The 24,457-nt window shown below is 37.4% G+C and overlaps 2 protein-coding genes across 2 annotated transcripts in view; one reads left to right on the plus strand and one right to left on the minus strand.

The window, feature by feature from the left end:
- Window positions 1-24,457, plus strand: part of LOC130708361 (serine/threonine-protein kinase MRCK alpha-like) — a 128,356-nt gene that overhangs the window by 81,025 nt on the left and 22,874 nt on the right. The window contains exons 6-9 of the mRNA XM_057548171.1: window positions 10,325-10,408; window positions 12,546-12,685; window positions 21,569-21,650; window positions 23,274-23,490. Coding sequence (XP_057404154.1) covers window positions 10,325-10,408; window positions 12,546-12,685; window positions 21,569-21,650; window positions 23,274-23,490 — 523 coding nt within the window. The remainder of the gene's footprint in view (window positions 1-10,324; window positions 10,409-12,545; window positions 12,686-21,568; window positions 21,651-23,273; window positions 23,491-24,457) is intronic.
- On the minus strand, window positions 4,690-5,355 carry LOC130708363 (guanine nucleotide-binding protein G(s) subunit alpha-like). Its single transcript, XM_057548173.1, has one exon. The coding sequence runs from the start codon at window positions 5,038-5,040 to the stop codon at window positions 4,813-4,815; it is 228 nt and encodes a 75-aa protein (XP_057404156.1). The 5' UTR covers window positions 5,041-5,355; the 3' UTR covers window positions 4,690-4,812.

Below are 24,457 nucleotides of genomic sequence, written 5' to 3' on the forward strand. Positions count from 1 at the left end.
GGGCATGGGAAGGGATAAACGGGTGGCTCAAGTGGTCAGTTATCTAGGTTGCTGAGGGCTTTCTGAAAGGAAACTTCATGGCTGGGGTGACAACTCCTTATATGGTTGTTATGCTGGTAGCTGTGTCATAGGCAGGCAAGATGTTTATTCACGATGGATGTCTTTTGTAATGGATGCCTCAGCAATCCAAAGTTTAATATCATGCACTTACACTACAATCCAAAGTTTAATCTCAGGCACTTACACTACAGTAGTGTTTAGGGATGCAAATGTAATGTGCTAAAATTCTAAACAAATGCAAAGAGATGATCAGAGGTAGTTTCCTTTGGGGAAGGAAGGCAGTTGACTGGGACACAAGAGGGGCTTCTTTTGCCATAGGCGGTATGTCCCTGGTTGTTTGCATCATAATACTTAATTAGCATTATATATTTGAGTTATGCCCTTTTTCCATTTAGTTGCTACACCTCACACTGAAAAACTAGTTTGCAAAAAAAAAAAGGAGAGAGAGAGAGGATATAAACAGACCAGCTGGTGAAGTAGAGGGTAGTGATTGTGAAGGATGTGGCTGTGATCTGAGGGTGGGAGGGTGGCATATGGAGAAGGCAGCTAATGGAGGTGGGAAGACTTGAGTTTCAGTTGTGCCAGGCATTGTGCTGAGAGTTGCACACGCACGGTGGATGAGGACTCTGTCCCAGTGAGGCTCATGGCCCTACCAGGAAACACGTCTATTAGCAACAGGCAAATCTCGCTGGTTTTAAAGTTCCAGCCTTCAGTGTTAGGCTCAAGTATTTTGTTGGGAGACTTGTTGATCTCTAAAGTATTAGCCACATAGAAAATTGTACCAGGAATCAATCCAAAAGCAGACTTTTAAATTCACCACACCAAAAAAAAAAAAAAAAATTAATCAAATGTTATATGAATAGTAGTACACTGTATTTCATAACAGTGGTCACATGAATTAACAATGGAAGATACTGAGAAAATAAACTGGGCATTTGGGGATTTAAGCCACATGTCTGATGCCACCTTGAAATGAAAGCAAGCTTAAGAAGTAATTTACTAACCAAAGCTTTTTGCTTTGCACATCATCTATTATTTCTGTTCCTTATTATTTGGCCTTATTCTCTAAAGAGAGTTTATTCTGTTAGCCAAAAAACGTGCTCATACAAACCCATAGGACTTTCTAAGAGTCTACGACTAAGGTGTGCTCAGGGCTGTGTTAGCCTTTCTATAATCTCTACCAGCTCCCCCCACCCCTAAATCCCAGTTACAACTGCTATCACCACCACAACCATCTCATGTATATTACATATTATGTGTAAAGAAAATAGCAAAACACTATTTTTATTCTCTAGAACCATATGAAGTACCATATGGAGTGTATGCAACTCCAGGAGGGCTGCCCTATAGCCTCCTCACTAAATTATGCACTATAGTGTAACAGGGAAGAGCAAACTCTGACTCCATGATTCTGTTTCTTTTACTTTAACGTTTGCTTTTCATTGTTTTTGTTATTGTTACAATCACTGGCCTGCCACAGGGAACCCTGCCCCTCTTCCTGACTGTTAAACTAAAAGGCCTTTGTTCACCTCACAGGGAGACATTCTGACCCTGCCCACCTGTGAGTTGCTACAGAAAAGAAGAAATTAACACATCCCCTCCCCAGTGCAGGCCAAGTGAGCAGGAGATATTCTGCAAGATAAATGGCCTTTTCACTTTACTTCCTCCCCTCCTCCCCCTCTCTGTTCTATAAAAGAAACTGGCAACCAGACCCCATAAGGTGGGTTTTTTGGGTACACTAGTCTGCCATTTTCTCAGTCTGATGGCTTTCCGAATAAAGTCCTTATTCCTTGCCTCAGCACCTTGTCTCCCAATTTATTGGCCTGTCATGTGGCAAGCCGGCTTGGTAACAATATGATCTTCCAAAGTAAAGTTTAAAAATTTCTAAACATAAAAGATGGCGACGCCTGAGTGCCAGGATTTCTACACTGTGAAATAAGCAGGGGTTTGCATTTGCACCATTAGTCACAATTATTAATCACAATGATTAGTTTCTTTTGCTTTCATTTAATGCCTAATCTGGTGTGGGGGAGGAAAAATTCTTGTCTACCTTCTTTGGGTCTTTGGCTGGGCCTAAGACTTAAATTGACGTAAGACAGATTAACAGGAGAAAAGCATACACATTGTATTGAATTTTTACATGTACATGGGAGCCTTCCCAAGAGAAAGAAGACCTGAAGTGACCAGAGTAAGAAGCTTTTACACTTTTTTAGTCAAAGAAACAGTAAATTTGTGAAGAATTGATAGACAAAGTGGTTTGGGTTATGGGTAATGAATGGTGAAGTAACAAGGAAGATATGGGTTGTTTAACAAGGTTTGTTTATGCAGCCTTCATGGCCTTAAATTCGCTGTGTCTGGTGATAAGAATGTCTTCCCTCCTCCTGGTACAGGGAGGGTGCCTTTCACAGGGGAGGTCTATATCTTGCCTTCAGGAGGACAAAGGAGGGTCACAGTGTCCTTGCATGGCTGTTTCTCAAGTATTTTAATTCAAATAATTAATATGTCAAAGTGGCATATTTTGGGGTGATATATTCTGAATCTTTTTACTAGGTACCCTCAGGGATAGAATTCTTATCTTTAGTTTCTAGTTCATTTCTCTATTACCCACTGTGGATGAAATCTACCTGCTCAATTTTTTTTTTTTAATGTCATGGTACCTCCACATGGGATGGAATGATGGATGTGAAACAACACCTGCTAAAGAGAAGGTGCAGGTGGGAACAGCTGTGTCCACTATTGAAGCATTATGGCTATGGTTTTGTGGGTTGACATATTTCTAACAAATATACTAAAATAATAATTTTGTCACCCATTATTAGGAAGCATTGTAATGTTCATGACTTCCATTAAGAGTCCTGAATTCTTCACAGTGATCTCTTAAAATTTTGTTTTCCCTAACTTGTTTTTCTAGGCTGATCCAATTGAGAACATATTTGAACAGAATCTAAATATCAAGTTTTACATCAGTTCCAGATCCACATCTCCATCCTCATACAGTGGAGACGAAGCAGACCCAGTGAAGGTGCCTCTCTGGGGTAGCTTTGCTTCAGAACTTTTCACTTGTAACAAACAAAGGGAGACTGAATCCCATTCAGAAACATTGCTGTTTCTCTCCTAATCAGATGCATTGCTTAGGAAGAGTCTATAGAGAATATTAAGTTTAACTGATAACACAGGAAGATTTGAAATTCAAATGAGAAAACTGCTCCTGAAAATCAGTGAAAAAAGAAAAAATTCTACCTGCACTTGAACAGAGAACTTAATGATGGGGTCTACTATGAAGCAAGGATTTAAAAGAGCAGAGAGCACAGTTAGGTGAATGATGAAATGGTCAGTAAAACTTGTGGTACAAAGCATGAGGGGACATGGTCTGGCAGGGAAAATTTTCTTGTTATTTGCAGTGTTTTAATTAACATTACAGAGTCATGCTGTAACAGGAATATTTTACACAATCATATCATAACATCAAGTCTGGTATTATGTAAGGCATAAAAATACATTTGCTAAACAGACTCACAGACTTCGAAAACAAACTTATGGTTGCCAAAGGGGAAACATGGGGTGGAGGGATAAACTAGAAGTTTGGGATTAACAAATACACACTAGTATATATAAAATAGATAATCAACAAGGACCTCCTTTATAGCACAAGGACCTCTACTGAGTATTCTGTAATAACCTATATGGAAAAGAATCTGAAAAAGAATGGATATGTTTATATGTATAAATGAATCACTTTGCTGTACACCTGGAACTAACACAACATTGTAAATCAACTATAATATAAAATCAAAAAAAAAACAAACAAAAAATACAAATAACCCTCAGAGACCTTCCGTCATGCAAGAAACCACAAACAAACAAAAACAAAACAAAGAAATACATTTGTGACTGCACTTAAAATTAAAGATAATTTCATATCTCCTATATAATGGGACATAAAACAACTATTTGCCCTTCATGTTAATCAGAGAGCTTGACTCTCTGCAAAAGAAAATGTTTCCTCAAGTGAAAGGGTTTGGTGTCTCCCAGCTCATATTCTCCCTCTTCAAAAATGCTATTCCCTTCTTTCTCTGCATCTCATTCACCCTGAATAATCTGGGCAGGGTTCTTTGCTGCCCACTTTGGAATTCTGGAGGCGAGATGGAGAGTTCTTCTGGAGACATGTGGTCTGCTTTGGAAAATTTCAGTGTGGTTTATAGCCAGGCCAGACCTTGTTTTCAAATTCTGCTCAGAGCCTCTAAAATTTTGATAACACTTTTATTTTATTGTTTTAAATTTTTTTTTTTTTTTTTTGCTGAGACATGCAGATAATTTTTATGTATCACATGTTAATACTTATTTCTACTTGTAGAACAGAGTCACAGATAGAAGAGCAGGCTGTTAGTAGGTATTAGAAGGGTTCAGGGGTCTAGCATAGCATCTAGTACACAGTAGGTGGCTCAGTAAGGATGTGTCATAGCTCTCAAATGCCAACTTTTGGTACAGTAAACTGTCAATCACTTTTTATGTAGATGCCTTGGATGGTTGATACACTACAAGTTTTGTCAATTAGGGATTCCTTTTTTTGTTTTTTTATTTTTATTTTTTATTTTTTTGGTGTTTTTTGTTATCTTTAGAGGTTAGGTGGTAGGGCCCCCTCCCCCCTCCCCAACAGAATAGTATTCTTATTAGAAGTTCCTAAGACGGGCAATTCCAGCATGCAAAGTGTGATGGGACATAGCCGGGAAGATGAGAAATTGAAGCCATCATCTAGGGGTAATATTGTTCTCCATTAAACCCATTAACATGCAGGATCCTCATTTGCTTCACGATGGTGCTTTTACCAGATTCTCCAGCACCCAGCAGCAGCAGGCGGTGCGTGGCCCGGTAGACCTGCTTGTCCTTCTGCAGCTGCTTCTCGATCTTTTTGTTGGCCTCGCGCTGCGCCTTCTCCTCGTTGCGCTGGTCCTCGGTCTTACTGTTTCCGAGGCAGCCCATGGCGGCGGCGGCGGCGGGGCGCGGGGCGCGGCCGGGCTGCGGCGGCGGCGGCGGCGGCGGCGGCGGCGGCGGCGGCGGCGGGGCCGGGCGCGGGCGGCCTCACGCGGGCGGAGAGGGCCGGGGCAGCGCCGGGCGAGCGGGCCGGGCGCGGGCTCGGCTCCTCGGGGAGGAGCGCGCGGGGCGGACTGCGGGCCGCGCGGGGAGGGTGGTGTCGGTCTGACCGAGCCGAGCGCGCGGCTCCCGGCCCCTCGAGCCGAAGCCGAGGGGTCTGATGGCCGCCGCGGACCGAGGCGGACCAGAGCAGGAGCTGCGGGAGCTGCTCTATTGTTTTAAATTTTTAACAATAAAATATTTCCATCATGGAAGAAGGTACAAGGAATAATCTATCGCAAGCCCATAAACCTACTACCCACAAATTTAGCAAAACAGTTTGCCATTTTTGATTCAGATAAAAAGAAAATTAATTTGATACTGAACAGTTGAGCCCATCTAGCTTCATTCTTCTTTTTCCTGGGAGGTGATTGAATATTCTGAAATGGTGTGCATTCTTCCCTTCACCTTCTTATATTTTATATCATAAGCATGTATCCTTCAAGTTCACAGGATTTCTTGGTCTGCTTAAAACACACAAATATTATCCCTATTGTTTTACAACTTATTATTTTCACACTATTTATTCATGTCAAAACAGCTCATTAATTTTAACTTCTGTGTAGTATTCCAGTGTATAAATATACCTGGATTCACATAACCATGCTCCTTTTGATCAGTTGATGACTTTTTTTCCTTATTACAATTTCTCTATTATAATGAGCCCGTTGGGACCCACTTGCCTATATACATATGGGAGAATTTGTTAGTTGTTGGGTGGTGAAATGCATATTTTCAATGTAAAATTTTGCCAACTGATGGCTTAATGTTTTTGAAACAATCACAAATTTTACAGAAATATTTCAAGTAGAGTATAAATTTATTTTTCCTAGACTATTTGAAAGTTGTCATTTGATTTTCCATCACCTTGAGTTCTTTATCTTGTACTCTGACCAATAAGAATATTCTCCTACTTCCTATAATATATAATACAACCATCTCACTAACATTGATGCATTACTATCATCTAATCCTCAGACCACTTCAGGTATCACCAACTGTCCCCATGTGTCCATTATAGCAAAAGGATGCAGTTCAAAATTGTACTTTGCTTTTGGTTGTCATCTCTCATTAGTCTCTTTCCATATAGAAGAATTTCTTAGTCTTTCTTTTACTTCATTACCTTGATACTCTTGAAAGTCACAGGCTGGTGTAGAAGAGAATGTCTCTCTTTTTATACAAGTGTTTCCTCACGACTTGATTCAGATTATGCATCTTTGTTAAGAATATCACAGAAGTGATACTGGGGTCTTCTCATTGTATCCTGTCAGGTGGTATATGATTTTGACTTATTCCATTATTGATGATGTTTACTTTGACCTCTGCACTAAGGTGAGATTTTTCCAGGCCTCTCCATGTTGAAATTACTTTTTCTCCTTTGTAATTAATGAGTACTTTGTAGAGAGGTACTCTGAAATGGTAAGTACCCCATTTCTCACCAAACTTGCAATTTATTTATATCTGTATGGACACATAGTATTTTTAATTTTATCCATGGCTTATAATCCATTATAGTCTTAATTTATTCTGGCATTCAAATGGCTGTACAGCTCATCTGTATTTTCCCAGCCCTAGATTTAGCCATTTCTCCAAGGCACTCTGATTGCTTTTAGTGGAAAATGGTATTTAGAAGTCAATATCTGGGTGTTAGGTGTGCTTATTGCTATTGGGGTATCAGTATTCCAGAACGTTTTATTGGATAGAGATGGAGAAAAATATATTATATATCAGTCTCTCTATATGTATCTATTTATCATCTATTTGTCCATCTATCATCTCTACCTACCTAGCTGTCTACTTACTTACCTATAAAAACTATGAGTTCATACACATATTCATACCTCTAATTTCAATCCAACATTATAGGGTTCATTCTCGTTTTCTCTCTTTCCATATTTGTAGCTCCTTTCTGTGATGATAGTGAGAAACTTGCCTTTTATTATTCTCAATATGCTTATTATTTGAGTGGCTCTATTCTCTGTGACCAATCTGCCATCTCTGCAGCTAACCCATCACTTCTCACACTACATGGGCTCTGCGTCCCCACCTTAAATTACCCTCCATGTGCATGCTCTTCTCACTTTGCTGGGCAATAGAGTTTTTAAAAACCAGTTTCCACTCTCACTTAGCAGCATGTAAGAGTTCTCATTTTGTTATACCCATGTCAACCGTTGCTGCTACTAGACATTTGAAATTTTGTAGTTCTGATGAAGTGGTGTCTTATTATTGCTTTCATTTTGTCATGCAGAGATTTTTAATTCTAATTACTAAAATTTATCAGTCTTTCCTTTTATTGCTTGAGCTTTTTTTCTAAGAAATCCATTTCTTTTTTTTTTTTTTTTTTAAGTTTTTTTTTTTTTTTTTTTTTTAAGGATTTTCTTTTTAATTAATTAATTTATTTATTTTTGTCTGTATTGGGTCTTCGGTTCGTGCGAGGGCTTTCTCCAGTTGCGGCAAGCGGGGGCCACTCTTCATCGCGGTGCGGGGACCGCTCTTCATCGCGGTGCGCGGGCCTTTCTCCATCGCGGCCCCTCCCGTTGCGGGGCACAGGCTCCAGACGCGCAGGCTCAGCAATTGTGGCTCACGGGCCCAGCTGCTCCGTGGCATGTGGGATCTTCCCAGACCAGGGCTCGAACCCGTGTCCCCTGCATTAGCAGGCAGATTCTCAACCACTGCGCCACCAGGGAAGCCCAGAAATCCATTTCTATAGTATCCTTCTGTCCCCAAAGGTTTGAAAAGATTTAAAGTTTTGCTTTTTTGCATTCAGGTCCTTAAATCACCAGGAAATTATATCTTTGTTTGCTATGAAGTAGGAATCTAACTTTTGCCACCCTGATACCATGAAAGTTAGTTGTCCAAGTACCATTCACTGACTAGTCTATCATTTCCCTAACAATTTGTAATGTCACTTCTGTCATGTACGAGCTATTTTTAGTTAGTTACTTATTTGTTTTGTTGTAAAATATACATAACATAAAATTTTCTATTTATTCATTTTAAGTGTAGAGTTCAGTGGCATAAATTACGTTCACAATGTTCTGCAAACATCACCATTACAGTATTTATTTCTCAAACTTTTCCATCTCCCCGAACAGAAGTAAGTTTTATCCTCATTAGACAATAACTTGTCATTTCCCTTCCCTTCAGTCCCTGGTAAACTCTGAAGTACTTTGTGTCTCTATGAATTTGCCTATTCTATATATTTTATATAAGTAGAATCATACAATATTTGCCCCTTTTTGTCTGGCTAATTTCACTTAATATCTTCACATTTCATCTATGTTATAGCATGTGTCAGAATTTCAATCCTTTTTAAGGCAAAAGAATGGACAAGTAGATCAATGGAATATAATAAAGAGCCCAGAAGCATACAGTGGACCAAAGAGAGTCTCTTCAACAAATGGTGCTGGAACAACTAGACATCCACATGGAAAAATATAAACCTAGACACAGACCTTACATTCTTTATAAAAATTAATTTGAAATTGATCATAAACCTAAATATAAAATGCAAAACTACAACATAGGAGAAAATCTCATTGACCTTGAGATTGGTAATGAGTTCTTAAATATAAAACCAAAAGCATGATCCACTAAATTATTGATAAGCTGGACTTTATTAAAATTAAAAACCTCTGCTCTGCAAAAGACAATGTCAAGGGACTAAGAAGACTAGCCACAGACAGGGAGAAAATATTTGCAAAAGACAAATCTGATAAAGATTTGTTATCCAAAACATACAAAGAACTCTTAAAACTCTACAATAAGAAAACAAACAATCCTGCAGCTTAGCACCTTGGTATTTACCCGAATGAAATGAAAACTTACCTCTACACAAAATCTTGTACGTGGATGTATATAGCCACTTTATTTATAATTGCCCAAACTTGGAAGCAACCAAGATGTCCCTCAGTAGGTGACTGGATAAATAAACTGTGATACGTCAAGACAATAGAATATTATTTAGTGATAAAAATAAATGAGTTATGGAGCCATGAAAAGACATAGGAATCTAAAGTGCATCTTACCAAGTGATAGTAGCCAATCTGAAAGGGCTACATACTGTATGATTCCAACTATATGACATTTTAGAAAAGGCAAAACTACATGCTGTAAAAAGATCATGTAGTTTCCAGGGGTTGGGGGTGAGGTGATGAGCAGGCAGAGTAGAGAAGATTTTTATGAGAGTGAAACGATTCTGTATGGTGCCATACTGATAAACATATGTCCTTATACATCTGTCCAAACCCATAGAATGTACAGGGCCAAGAGTAAACCCTAATGTAAACTATGGACTTCGTGTGATTACGATGTGTCTGTGTAGGTTCATCAAGTGTCACAAAGAGGCATTTTTTTCTTCATAACTTTGAAAATTTGGCAAATGTTCTGAATCTCCTGCATTTACTATCAATTTCTTGTATTTTTTCTCCATTGTATTTGTCATTATTCAAGTCTATATACTTATATGCTCTGCTCAGCTGTGCAGCATCTTCACTTACAATCAAACCTTATTCCCCAGTAACATCTGTAAGCATCCAATTCTTTCCATTTCAAAACGTATTTTCTACTATTTCCTCGGAAAGAAAAATTTTATATCATATAAACAGCCCAATTTCATATGCTTTTGAAGTCTAATTTAAGAAATGTAATCTAAGTTACCTGCACCCATTTTTAGATTAGTAGTATTCACAAAATCTTGCTGAACCCTCTATAATTGATTTTAATGTATTTCTACATATTTACAGCCATAAATCCCTTCTACATTTATAAGACAAGTAGTTGAAGAAATCTTTTGAAGATTCTGATCGTATATCTACTTAATGAAAGTATCTTTAAATACGTGTATGATTAATATTCTCCTTTTAATGTAGTCTACATGCACATGCTATGACACACATTTAAAAATAGCCAAATTGATATAAAGTATATGAAATATACATGTATTTTGTTTGTAGAAATTGAAAGCATAGATTTAAATTACTTAAAATATATTTTCAGCTTTGTGAGAATTTTAGTTTTATTGTGTTTTTGTCTAACAAGTATTATTCTTTTGTCTTACTTGAGAAATAATTTAATTCTTATAATTTTGGTGACAGGTAACTTGCCTATATTTATTTTTGTCTCTTTGATTCAGATCACAGATTCTGCTCACCTTCCAGTTCACACCCCAACGATAAAGAGAAAGGAATATCATAATAGAATCCTCTTTCCAACTCAGGTACTTGATTTAGTTATAAACTTAGCAGGTCCTTGAAAAATGAGAATAAGTTCGTTTTGGTCTCTAACCCCTCCCTCCCTCCCTCTCCCCTTCCCTCCCTCCCTTTCTCCTTTCCTCCCTTCTTTCTTTTCTTCCTTTTTTCTTGGAGACTTCTGGTTAAACATAGTAGATTCAAAAATGCCTACACTTTTGCTTTCTAATGAAACTTGTTAAACAGACTAAAGAGAGAGAGTAGACAAATAAGTCAACATAATTTTGAAAGATGGAAGAACCTGAGTGAGGGGTTAGGAGAGCTGAGAAATATGAATGTCAGGTGCTTAGAAATGACTTGCCAAAAAGTCACAAGATAATTAATACTTTGGAAACCTAGAAGGATTCAGGGATTAGGGACACCAAGTCCTTTAGGAGGCAGAGGTGACATGTGGTGCTGAAAAGAGGGGAATAAATTGAAGATCTGAGAAAAAGCAGGTAGCCCCTGTACACACTCAGTAGAGTATGAGGATGACATCTACCAGCTTATGTGACAGGAAAATGGAATACTATCCTTGAGCTGTAATCCTTTTATTTTACTCAATGAATTTATTACAGCAGATATCGTTGAAAGAAAGAAATATATTTTTTGGAAATATCAAACAGTGGATCACAGTGCTACACAGGCACCTCATACGTCATCCTAGGGAACAGACTCCGTACTCATTGGTTTCCCCAGCCAGTCCTGTCGAGTGTCCACTCAGGGACACACAGTGCTGAGCAGGACAACTTTCCTGCCCTCAGCATTGTGACAGTCAGAGATGCCTTAACCATAAATGTGTCCTAGCATATTAAAGAAAATAGGATTTTAAATGGGGAATTATGTGCCCATACAATTCTCCTAGGGCAGCAGAGGCAGGCTCTGAGCTGAGCTCCCAGGAGCATCTCCTGCTGCCAGCATTACTCAGTCTCTGCTGAGCCTGGGACAGCCCCACCTTTGTCGCAAGAAGATGGTGAATCTGGAAGCTGCCACCACTGCTGCAGCCCTCAGAACCTGCAACTTCTGCCAGAGTCAGGAAAGACCCTGTTGCTGCAGAGTTAAGAGAGCTTCCATCAAATTCAGAAACCACCACTGCAGCTGTGACCTCACACTCCCTCTGTCAAGATCCAAGCCAGTAAAATGGATGTGCTACATCAGGCATCTCTCCCATCTTGACTCAACTCAAAGTCTTACAGAGAGTTATCTTATTAGTGGAGCTTACATCAGGTCCAAAACTTAGTTCCAAGGGAGTCTGGGAAATGTAGTTTTTAGCATTTCATCTCTACAGTAGTAGAGAGAATTGCAATGGGGGTTGAGGGAGTCAAACCATCATATCCCCTACAATCATATCTCTTTATTTCCCTCAAAAAGCATGTGGGTTCTCATGTCACACAACCTGTGTAGAAAAAGCTCCAAAAACTTGTCCCGTGCCTTTTCATCAGAAGAAAGGTGCCTTCTGTCTAGACTCACAGAAAGGCATGGGAACAGCCTATGAAGGCCATGTCTGGGTAAGTGTCAATATTTTGGTTTCAGATGAAGTCTTAAAGAGTTTATTAATCACTTTTCACCATGTGTGCACAATATTTTTCAGAAATATTTATGATATGTTATATGATATTAATTATATGCAATTGAAAATCATCTGAAGAATATGATTTCAGAATAAAGTTTAAGTGTCCCCGATAGGATATTTTCAAATTTCCCAAAGTTTTCTGTTTAGACCTTACTTTGCAATGAACGAATGCTAAAATCCCTTCTAATGGTGTAAATTTGACTTCCAGTCAGTAATAATAAATTATGAAACTAAAAGTGAAAGAATCTTCTTCAGAAATATTTAAAATCTGAGTTGAATTTGAGGCTACCAAAATTGAATTTAATCTTAGGTAGAGGCAACGCTGTGACTAGTGTTAATGGAAATGGTATTGATCTTATTTTCACAACCTAAGAATTGTTTAGTCCTCAAAGGAATTATGTTATATAGTTCTGTTCCAATCTTTACCAAGTGGTAGATTTATAACACATTTTTTTTCATTTTTATTATTTTAATTTTATATGTAATAATTGGGTAGTATTTGATGTTTCAGCTTGGATTGCTTTTATTTGTTTTTTGAAAAATAAAAACTAAAGATTCCAAAGAAAGCAGGGATGAAAAAAGGATGGCAGAGGGCATTGGCTGTAGTGTGTGACTTCAAACTCTTCCTGTATGATATGGATGAAGAAGAAGACTCAACACCCAATGTTGTAGTTAGTCAAGTGATTGACATGAGGTAAGCTTCGAAAGGGAGAGTATTTTTTATCAAAAAAATCTGGGAATAAAAATGGTTTCTGAAATTTTTAAAAATAGTGTTGTCATTTAACTTATGTTAAGTTTCTAATTTTCTCCATTGCCATGTGAACTTTAAAATAGAAGATTTCTGCCTAAAGTTTGCATCATTACCTCTTGGGTCTGGATTATAATTGTGTAATATTTGTAATAGTTTATTTATTTATTTTTTTTAGTCAGAAGTTTATATTCTTATGTGTGTGTGTGTGTATGTGTGTGTGTAGCAGAAAAGGAAATACAACCTTAAAACCAGATGCTCTTTATATTGAGATATAATTCGTATATTATAAAATTCACCATTTAAAAATGGGCAACCCAGTGGTTTTTAGTATATTCACAAGGTTGTAAAACCATCACTACAATCTAATTTTAGAACATTTTCATCACACCAAAAAGAAACCTTTATTAGTTAGCAGTCACTCTACATTCACCCCTGCCCCCAGCCCCAGCAACCATTAATCTGTTTCTATCTCTATGGATTTGCCTATTCTGAATTTTATATAAATGGAATCATACAACATGTGGAGTTTTGTAACTGGCTTCTTTCACTAAGCATAATGTTTCAAGACTCACCCATGTAGCATGTATCAATACTTCATTATTTTTCATGGCTGATGCCCTTTATCAGGTTGAGAAAACAGCCTTCTCTTCCTGGTTTGTTGAGTGTTTTTATCTGTAAGGGGTGTTGGATTTTGACAAATGCTTTTTTTGTGTCTATTGAGAAGATCACATGATTGTTTTCCCCTTAATTCTCATGATGTATTACATTAATTGTTACTTGTATATAGAACCAATCATACATTCCTGGGATAAATCCCACTTGGTCATGGTATCTAATCTTTTTTATAATATGTTGGATTGGGTTCAATAGAATTTTTGAAGATATTTGCATCTATATTAACACAGGATATTGGTCTATAGTTTTGTTGCCTTGTGATATTTTTGCCTGGTTTTGGTATTAGGATAATACTGACCTCAGATTATGTTGGAAAGTACTCTCTTCTCTTTTATTTTTGAAAGAGTTTGTGAAGGATTGGTATTAAATATGTTTGGTAGAATTCACTAGTGTGGTCATCTGGTCCTGGGGGTTCCTTTATGGGATATTTTTTGATTGCTAGTTCAATCTCTTTACTTGTTATAAGTCTATTGAGATTTTCTACATCTTCTTGAGTCAGCTTTAGTACCTTGTGTTTTTCTAGGAATGTTTCCATTTTCTTTAGATTATCTAATTTTGGGAGCATACACTTGTTCATAGTATTCCCTTTTATTTTCTGAAAGGTCAGAAGTAATGTTCCCACTTTACTTCTGACTTTAGTAATTTGAGGTTTCTTTCATTTTTTTCTTGGTCAGTTTAGCTAAAAGTTTATCAAGTTTTGTTGATCTTTTCAAAAAGCCAACTTTTGGTTTTCTTGATTTTCTCTTATTTTTCTATTCTCTGTTTTATTAATTTCCACTCTAAACTTTATTATTTCCTTCCTTCTGCTTGTTCTGAGTTTAGTTTGCTCTTCTTTTCCTAGTTTCTCAAGATGGAAAGTTAGGTTATATATTGATTTGAGATTTTCATTCAATTATCCTTTCTGACCCCTTTTCTTTCTCCTCTCCTTCTGGGACTCCCATTATATATAGTTTAGTATTCTTCATGGTGTCCCAAGGAACTCTGAGGTTTTATTAATTTTTCTTCATTCTTTTTTCTTTCTTTTCTTCAGACTGGATAATGTTAATTGACCTGTCTTCAAGTTCAGTGATTCTGCTTTCTGCCAGCTCAGTTCTGTTGTTGACCCCTTCTGGTGAATTCTTCGTTTCAGTTATTGTCCTCATCAACCTTTGAATTTCTGTTTGGTTCTTTTTTGTATTTTCTATTTCCTTATTTATATTTCCTACTTGGTGAGACATCATTCTCATACTTTCATTTAGTTCTTTAGGCATGATTTCCTTTAGGTCTTCAAACATATTTAAAATAGCTGATTTAAATCTTTGTCTGGTAAATCCAATATCTGGGTTTCCTCAGAGATAGCTTCTATTGATTGCTTTTTTCCTGTGTATTGGTCATACTTTTATGCTTCCTTGCAAGTCATACAGTATATATTTTTTTAAACTGGACATTTCAAATAATACTATTGTCAGCTCTAGTTATCAAATTCTACTTCTTCTCCAGGATTTGTTATTGTTGTTTGTTGTAGTTGTTGTTTGTTTGTTCAGTGAATTTTTCAAACTAATCTATAAAGTCTTTATTCTTAGTCATGTGTAGTTATTTGATGTCTCTACTTTGTTAGCTTAGTAGTTAGCTAATGATTTTGCAGAGATTTCTTTAAACATCTGGAACCAGTGAATCTCCCACACTTTGCTGAAGAGCTCTGTGTGCAAGTGGGGTCACTTCTTCAACACTCAGCCAGGCAGTTGACAACACGTTATACTTGTGCAAAGCCTCAAGAATATTGGAAGAGATAATGGCAGAAAACCTCTGAAATTTGATGAAAAACATTTATCTATGCATCCAATGTCAGCCAGAGGTGAGAACTTATGTCCTTCTCTGGTCTTTCCTGAGCATATGCATAACCCTAGGCATGTTCACAGTTCTATGCATGTGCATGATGCTCTAGATTCTTAGCAATATGTCAGACCTTTTCAAAACCCCTATGGATATCTCATTTTCTAACTTTTCCTTTTAAGAGTTTTGGTTAATCTATTATTTTGTCCAGCTGTTAAGCACTGCATAGGCAGCTATGCAGTTAAAATGCTTGCATGAAATAGTTTTTTATAAGTTCCCCTTGGGGAATAGACTTTTCCCTGGGAGACCTCTGAATCAAGCCTAATACTCCAGCTCCTTTCTCCTTCTTCCTCCTCTTTCCAGGTCCCTCAGGTGTCCAGTGGCTTCTAGGATGCACTGTGAATGCAGGCTGCCATTTTTCAAGGCTACTGAGGAGCTGGAAATGGAGCATGGGACTAGGGCGAGTTAAGCTACCACAAAGCTCATACTTCTTACCAAGATTCGGCTTTTTTTTTACTTTTTTATTTTAAATAAATCCTCCTCAGATTGCCACAAACCTTGGTTAATTTATAGAGTTCTAAAAAAGTTGTTTCTGATGAATTTTGCTAGTTTTCTCATTTCTTTTATGAAGGAGAGAATCTTCAGAGATCCTTACTCTGCCATTGTTGCAAATGTCACTCCAGACACTCTTTAAGTGTTTAATAAAGAATATTGAATCGGTGAACTTATAGAAAGTGTATCCTTCGGGGAAAGGCAATATGCTCTCTGCTCCCCCTGATTCTTCTGCATCTTTTCGGCTCCTCTACACTTTTCTCTTAGTGTCTCTGAGCATCTGTCCTTGGCCTTCTTTTCTTCCTTCTCTGCACACTCCCTGGGTGGTCCCTTCACTTCCTGTGGCTCCAGGTAGTGAGACATTTATTCATAGTATTCCCTTACACTTCTTTTCCAGGTGTAACCTGCCCTGTGATGGCTGTGTGCTTGCTCAGCCTGAACTTTCTCCTTATCACAGATTCTGTGGGTCTCTACATTCATCCTGTCTTATTTTGATTCCTTACTCACAAACTTTGTTTTGTATTCTTCACATCAGCTCATGTCATCTTTGTCAGAAATTTGGTATTACCTTAAATAACTGATACAGGAAACTAGATAATCTTGAAGGTGACTTTAGAAAGTTACTCTTGATGTAGATTTTTAATAAGTTGGTTTGGGAGTGTGTGTGTTTGTGTGTGTGTGTGTGTGTGTGTTTCATTTTGGGGACAGGGAAAATTAAAGTGGTGCTGGAGCCAAGGAGTCCAGCTTACAATTGTCCATCCTTCAGATCAAATGAGTGTCTGCATTAAAGCGGTGGCTGCAGGAATTACAAAAGAAGAGACAGGTGCAGGAAATATTACTAAAGTGACCTCATGGGACATGGTGAGTGGCAGAAAAAGGAAGATGAAGAAAAGAGTTGCAATACCAGATGGTACTGAGGTTTTAAGTCATCAAGACTGAAAAACTGAGGGTCACATTGACAGCTGTAGGGATATAATGGAGAATGGTAGCATTGGGGGAAAGAAATGAGTTTGTTTTAAGTGTTGGAGAAGCCAAAAATTATCAAGTGAGCTGAATCAAACAGACTTCTACTTTCAACCAAGACGGAGTAACAGGGGCCATATTTATATTTAACCTTCCCCGTGAAATAACAAAAGAACTGATTTAAGGTTCTGGATATCAGACAATGAAGGGAAGTAAATGAGGTGAGCTCTATACTTGCCCCAGGTTACTGCCTTGTGAGAGCTTCCAGTATATAACACAGAAATTGGAATCCCAGGCAGACCCAGGTGAACTCCCTGAACTGAAGAGATGAAGCTGAGAGTCCAGAGAGACCCAGTAGCCAGAGTTCACAGGACAAAGTACAGAGCTAGAGAGGAGAGAGTGAGAGAGAGAGAGAGAGAGAGAGAGGGAGAGAGGGAGGGAGGGAGAGATTGAGAGCATGCACTAGCTCTGCATGGATCTACAGAGGATCTAGCTTGAGGATTCAGCAGATTACTGATCAGCACATACATGTGAGGAAAACTACAAAATGTTAGCAAATCGAATCCAATATTATGTAAAAATTATATTGCATCTTGAGCAAGTGTAGTGTATCTCAGGAAAGCTGGTTTATATTAAAAAATCAATGTATTTTACCGTATCAAAAAATGAAAAAGATCATGTCAGTAGATACAGTAAACACTTTTGACAAAATCATATATTCTTGATGAACACTTAGAAGGGAGCATCTTCCTCCTGATAAAGGGCATCTATGAAAATCCCACAGCTGACATCATAATTAGTGGCAAAAGACTCAATGCTTTCTCCCTAAGATCAGGAACAAGACAAAGATGTTTGATCTCACCACACTTATTTAACATTGTATTGGAAATCCAGGCCAGGGAAGAAATAGAAATAAAATACATCCGTGTTGGAAAGAAGGAAGCAAAATTATTCATAGACAAAATGAATATCTATGGAGAAAATTCAATGTAATCTACAAAGAAGCTATTAGAACTAATCAATGAATTCAGCAAGTTTGCAGGATGCTTGATCAATATATAAAATAAATTGCATTTCTTTATACTCGCAACAAATAATCAGAAATCAAAATTAAATAAGTAATGCCATTTGCCATAGCATCAAAACATAGGGATTTCCCTGGTGGTCCAGTGGTAAAGAACCCGCTTTCCAATGCAGGGGACATGGGTTCCATCTCTGGTTGGGGAACTAAGATCCCACATGCCCTGGGGCAACTAAGCCTGCGAGCCCCAACTATTGAGCTTGTGCACCTCAATGAGAGAGCCTGCGTGCTGCAAACTACAGAGCCCATGTGCTCTGGAGCCCTTGTGCCACAACTAGGGAGAAGCCCACACACCACAACTAGAGAAGCCCAAGCACCACAACGAAGAGACCATGTGCTGTAACAAAAAGACCCCTCATGCCTCAAGGACGATCCCATGTGCTGCAACTAAGACCTGACGTAGCCAAAAATAATTAAAAAATAAATTAATAAGGAAAACAAATAAAATAAATAAATATTAAAAAAATACTTAGAAATAAATCTGACAAAAGATGTGCAAGACTTGTACACTGAAAACTATAAAATATTGATGAAAGAAATTAACAAAGATCTAAATAAATAGAGAGAGAGAGACTGTGTTCATGCATTGCAGAACTCAATATTTTAAAAATGTGATTGTTCTCAAAATTGATCTATAGTTTTAACACAATCTTAATCAAAATCCCAGTAGGCTTCTTAATTCTTTTTGTAGAAATTGACAAGCCGATTCTAAAAGTCATAGGAAAATGCAAAAGAGTTAGAAGAGCCAAAACAACTTTGAAAAAAAAAAAAACAAACCTAGAAATATATGTACAAATATATATATTTCTAATATACATATAAAATATATTTACATATATATTTTTAACATGCACATAAAATATACTTTCATATATAAAACATTTGTAACTATATTTCTGCATTTTCTGTTACTTTAATATATACAATATTTTCAACAAGTTGCAAAATCTAGCAACAAATGAAATTGGAATTTTAGATATCTATGTGTAAAAAAATCAACTTTGATTTATACTTTTTACAATATACAAAATTTAACTCAAAATAGACCATAGAACTAAATGTAAAACCTAAAACTATAAAGCACCTAGAAGTAAACATGGGAGAAAATATTTCTGATCTTGGATAAGGCAAATAGTTCTTAGATACAACATAAAGCACAACAGGTAAAATTTAAAAATTGATAAATTGGACTTCATCAAAATTTAAAACTTCTGCTCCTTGAAATACATTGTCAAGAGAAGTAATAAAAGCTGCAGACTGGAGGCAAATCAAATATCTGGTAAAGGACTTATATCTAGAATATATAAAAATTCTTAAAACTTAATATTGGGTTGGCCAAAAGGTTCATTTGTTTTTTTCTCTAAGATGGCTCTAGTAGCACTAAGTTGTCTTTGACTTCATTCGAAACAGTTTTGTTAGATTGTATGTGACAGCTGTCATATCAGCGTGCATTAAAAAAAAACTTATCAAAATTGGTGGAATTTTGTGTAGCCATTTTAATATTGAAGATGGAAGGAAAAAAGCAACATTTTCGGCCCATTATGCTTTATTATTTCAAGAAAGGTAAAAACACAACTGAAATGCAAAAAAAGATTTGTGCAGTGTATGGAGATGGTTCTGTGACTGATCAAACACGTCAAAAGTGGTTTGCGAAGTTTCGTGCTGGAGATTTCTTGCTGGCTGATGTTCCACGGTCGGGTAGACCAGTTGAAGTTGATAGCGATTAAATCGAGACATTAGTTGAGAACAATCAACGTTATGATTATGTGGGAGATAACCGACATACTCAAAATATCCAAATCAAGTGTTGAAAATCATTTGCACCAGCCTGGTTATGTTAATGACTTTGATGTTTGGGTGCCACATAAGTTAAGTGAAAAAAACCTTCTTGACCATATTTCCGTGTGTGATTCTCTACTTAAACGTAATGAAAAAGTTCCATTTTTGCAACAAATTGTGATGGGCAATGACAAGTGGATACTGTACAACAATGTGGAATGGAAGAGATCGTGGGGCAAGAGAAATGAACCACCACCAAACCACACCAAAGTGTATATGGTGGGATTGGAAGGGCGTCCTCTATTATGAGCTCCTTCGGAAAACCAAAGGATTAATTCCAAGTGCTGCTCCCAATTAGACCAACTGAAAGCAGCACTCAACGAAAAGCGTCCAGAATTAGTCAACAGAAAATGCATAATCTTCCATCAGGATAACGCAAGGCTGCCTGCTTCTTTGATGACCAGGCAAAAACTGTTACAGCTTGGCTGGGAAGTTCTGATTCATCCTCCGTATTCATCACACATTGCACCTTCGGATTTCCATTTATTTCGGTCTTTACAAAATTCTCTTAATGGAAAAAAGTTCAATTCCCTGGAAGACTGTAAAAGGCACCTGGAACAGTTCTTTGCTCAAAAAGATAAAAAGTTTTGGGAAGATGGAATTATGGAGTTGCCTGAAAAATGGCAGAAGGTAGTGGAAAAAAAGGGCGAATGCATTGTACAATAAAGTTCTTGGTGAAAATGAAAAATGTGTCTTTTATTTTTATTTAAAAACCAAAGGCAATTTTTGGCCACCCCAATAATAAGAAAATAGCCCAATTTAAAAAAAATGTGCAAGGGATTTGAAAAGATACTTCAATAGAGAAGATACATATGTCAAATAAGCACATAACAGATACTTACATGCTCAACACCATTAATTATTAGGTAAATTCAAATAAAATAACCATGAGGTACCACTTCACATCATAAGAAAGACTAAAATTAAAAAGATTATTTCAAGTATTGGGAGGATGTGGGGGACCTAGATCTCTCATATATTGCTTTGTAAATCATATAACCACTGTTAAAAAGAGTTTGGCAGTTTCATAAAAAGCTAAACACACACCTAATATATGATCTAGTCATTCTCCTCCTAGGTATTTCTACCAGAGAAAGCATATGTCCATAAAGACATACATGAACATTCATAACAGCTTCATTTAAAATAGCCCCAAACTTGAAACAACCCGAATGCCCATTAATGGGTGAACGCATATGTTGTGGCATATCCATACAATGAAATATTACTCAACAATACATAGAAATGAAGTGTTCATCCATGTGGCAACATGAATGCATCACAAAATTGTTATGCTGAGAAAAAGCCAGACAAAAAGACCACATATTGTATATTTCATTTCTATAAAATGTTAGAAAATGCAAATTAATCTAGAGTGACAGGAAGCAGATCAGTGGGGGAGGAGGGAAGAGTGCTAAGGATGGGGGGTAGGGGTTACAAAGCTGTACCAGGAAACTTTTGGGGGTGATGGACATGTTCATTACCTACAGTGTGGTGATGGTTTCACAGGTGTATACATAGATCAAAACTTACCTAATTGTTCACTTTAAAAACGTGCAGTTTATTATATGTCAAGTCTATCTCGGTAACATTTAAAAAATATACAAATGAGCTGATCTGAGGGCACATGGCCCATCTTCTAGGGACCGTGGCTTTGGAGTCAGACAGGTGCTCCTTCCTAGTTCCCTGTGAATGGTGAGTCAGGGACAGCCCAGAGTTAACTTGCGTTTTCTGATAATATGCGACAGGCCGGGTACTGCTGATACAATGTTTTGACCACTGTCAGTTACTACAAAAAAGAATGTTAAAAATCAGGGAAATTAAAATTGAGGATTATGTTTATGTATTGTTTTACTCGCTTTCCGGTGATTCTACTCACTCCCAGTGTCTTGCTTTTCCTTCAGGGATGGAGCGTTTTCTGTTAGTTCAGTCTGGCCCTCTGATTTTATTCCTGCAAGGAGAAAGGAAATGCCTCGTATGTTTAAGGTAAGCTTGCATACTGTCATTGGATCCCTTGTATGTTTTGTTTCATCCCTTTTCTGCCTGTTCCTAGAGGTCAGGGCTCCTTGGGTTACTGAAGGTACCTGGAGGTTGAGGTTTTAGAAGTGCTGTGGGATAGTTTCCCTCCCTCTCCCACTTGCCACAAGAAATCTAGCCCTTTATTCTTATTCAAAAATACTATAAATAGCTTTTGGCAGGTGTCACATCTTTCATTCTACAGTTAAATCTGAGACTTAAGATACAAATGTTCCTGAGGGTGTCCATTCATTCCACACTAAGGTAACAGGACAGATCTAATTCATAGCTGAAAACAGAGGAAGCTTACAAAGCAGAATGGTACTGGGGTGGGGGGTGTGAAAGAAGAAGGAAAAAACAGTAACAGAGGAAGAGAGACCATATACTTCTGGGTCAGACATAGAGGAAGGTCGCCGATTCATGGACCTACAATAGCATGAATGTGCAACTTCTAAAACTAGAGGTACTTGGTAAAATAAGTCTCCTCTGAGACAATATTTTGAAGTCATAATTCAGATTCAAGCCAAGAGTACAAAATGGAAAAATTGGGGAAAGATGTTGTTTTGCAAACTCTAAAAAATAGACACTCTGCTCTTTAAAATTCATGTAAAAAATAAAAGTGATTCTGGAATGGATTAAATAAAGTGACAGAGAAAGCAAAGGACTGTTATCCCCTCGAAACCCATGTGGTTACAGTCAACCTAGGAATCTTGGTTTAACAAAGGCCAGACAGGAGTATTCTTAGTTCCTTAGTGCAAAGATAGACATCTATTTAGACTGTACCCAACCACCAAGAGACTACAAAGACCTGGCCATTTGGAACTGACTTACAGTGGGAATTTATGATGTCATTGCTGCTAACTTCATGCTCACAAAAGAAAGTTTTATATATTAGAGTTCTGCTAGCTTAATTATATACCTTAAAATTTAAATCTGATTTGCCATTTACTAGTATAATGTAAGTTATAGGCATGTAGCAACAAGGAAAACATGTGTTTTTGAATATTTCTAACTTAACAACAAAAAACTCCTGAACATTCTGTAATATCACAATTGATTATGATGATTGCCATTGCAAAACACATTGCCGTTTCAGAGATAAGCTAAAGATGCAAAGCTGTGTGTTAGAATTAAAGCAATAGAGAGACTCAGAGTGGAGGTTCTGGCATCAGACTGCCTGCATTCTACCCTGCTGTGCTCCTGTCCTCTCACTGATAAAATGGAGAGAATAGCAGTAACTAGGCACTGAGGTTTCTGTGAGGATTTAATCAATTAACACATGTCAATTTCTTAGAGCAGTTCCTGGTACAGAGTCAGCATTCAATAAATGGTAGCTATTTCCATTTGATGAAGTACAAGACTTTAGGTAGTCAGAGAACACCGGTGGTTTTATGAGGATCAAAATAGAAGTGCTTCTGACACTTTGCTTTGGGCCTGCTTCTGATACTCACGTCATCTATTTTACTACCAGGAAGAGGGTAATGTTATTTAACATTTCGTTTAACAATGGTGAGTTTTATGAAAAATGCTAGACAGGCTGGCATAAAGAATGCTTGCTTTCTTATAACCTAGATATTCCTTAAATCATTCTAGGTCACAGCTTCCCAGCTCTCAGCACCTAGTAATAGATATTCAATCCCAATCTTAGCAGATAGCGAGAATGAGAAGAGTGAGTGGGTGAGCGTGCTGAGTGAACTGCACAAAATATTGAGAAAAAGTCATTCCGGAGACCGCTCAGTCTATGTTCTGAAAGAGGCTTATGACAACAATCTACCCCTGATCAAAACCACCCAGACAGCTGCAATCATAGGTATGGATTTACAACATTTATCCCGCTAGGTTCCTACCTTTCACCACAGTCCCAATGTTGAAATCTGAAAACCTTAACTTTATCCACAATTCATTTGTCAGCAAAACCTGAGTGAATGAGGCTTACCCGGGGGTGGAGGGTTGTCTTCCCACTTCTATCCCACAGCTACTCATCAGATTCTCTGCAAAAATATATTTGATTATATGATGGCTCCCCAGGTCCTGCCTAAAAGGGCGTTTCTTTAATCTACCTTTCAAGTCTTTTCAATCTACCTTTTCAAGTCTGAAAAATTATGAGCTCCCAAACACATCTGGCCCCAAACACATAAGGGGTGTGACCTTGTGTGTAACTGTGAACTACCTGCCTTAAGGGCAGAGACTGTCTTTCAAATCCCAACGCCCAATACTCAATAAATAAGTGAAAATCAAGTGAATCAATGAATGAAATGCTAAGATCAATACTGAAAGTTTTATCAATAGACAAGAATACTTGCATCTCTTAAACAGCATTTCTTCTGCATTAGATACTGGTGACAATAGAGCCACTTAGCTATTTCCTCCTGGGGGTCACGGAGCTAGTTACTAAACTTCATGTGTTAAATGCAGATAATTCCAGTTTTTCAGTTATGGAGAGGATTAAATGAGCTTATATATGTAATATCTGTGCTTTGTATTCAAAGCCTTCACGTAATGTGCTATCTTTGCACTTTTTTAGTTCTCACTCTGTTGTGACATACCTCCCCATGCTGTTTTAGCTCAGGCCAAGGTCACCAAATTATTTTATAAAATTTTTTCATTCATGAAACATCACTTATTTATAGCAAATTTGACAGTTTATCATTACTTGAATATTATACTTTCTCTAAGCATTCATAAAGATTACTTTGTAAAATGATCTTTCTGTTGAGAAAAGTAATGTTTTATTATGCTTATTTCTGTAATGTGAAAGAAAAATCATAGTGCCAATT

Source organism: Balaenoptera acutorostrata, chromosome 6, assembly GCF_949987535.1.
Source record: "Balaenoptera acutorostrata chromosome 6, mBalAcu1.1, whole genome shotgun sequence".
NCBI lineage: Eukaryota > Metazoa > Chordata > Mammalia > Artiodactyla > Balaenopteridae > Balaenoptera > Balaenoptera acutorostrata.

Excerpts from the sequence above, each read along its gene's own strand:
- LOC130708363 (XM_057548173.1), bottom strand. The coding sequence starts at position 5,040 with ATGGGCTGCCTCGGAAACAGTAAGACCGAGGACCAGCGCAACGAGGAG.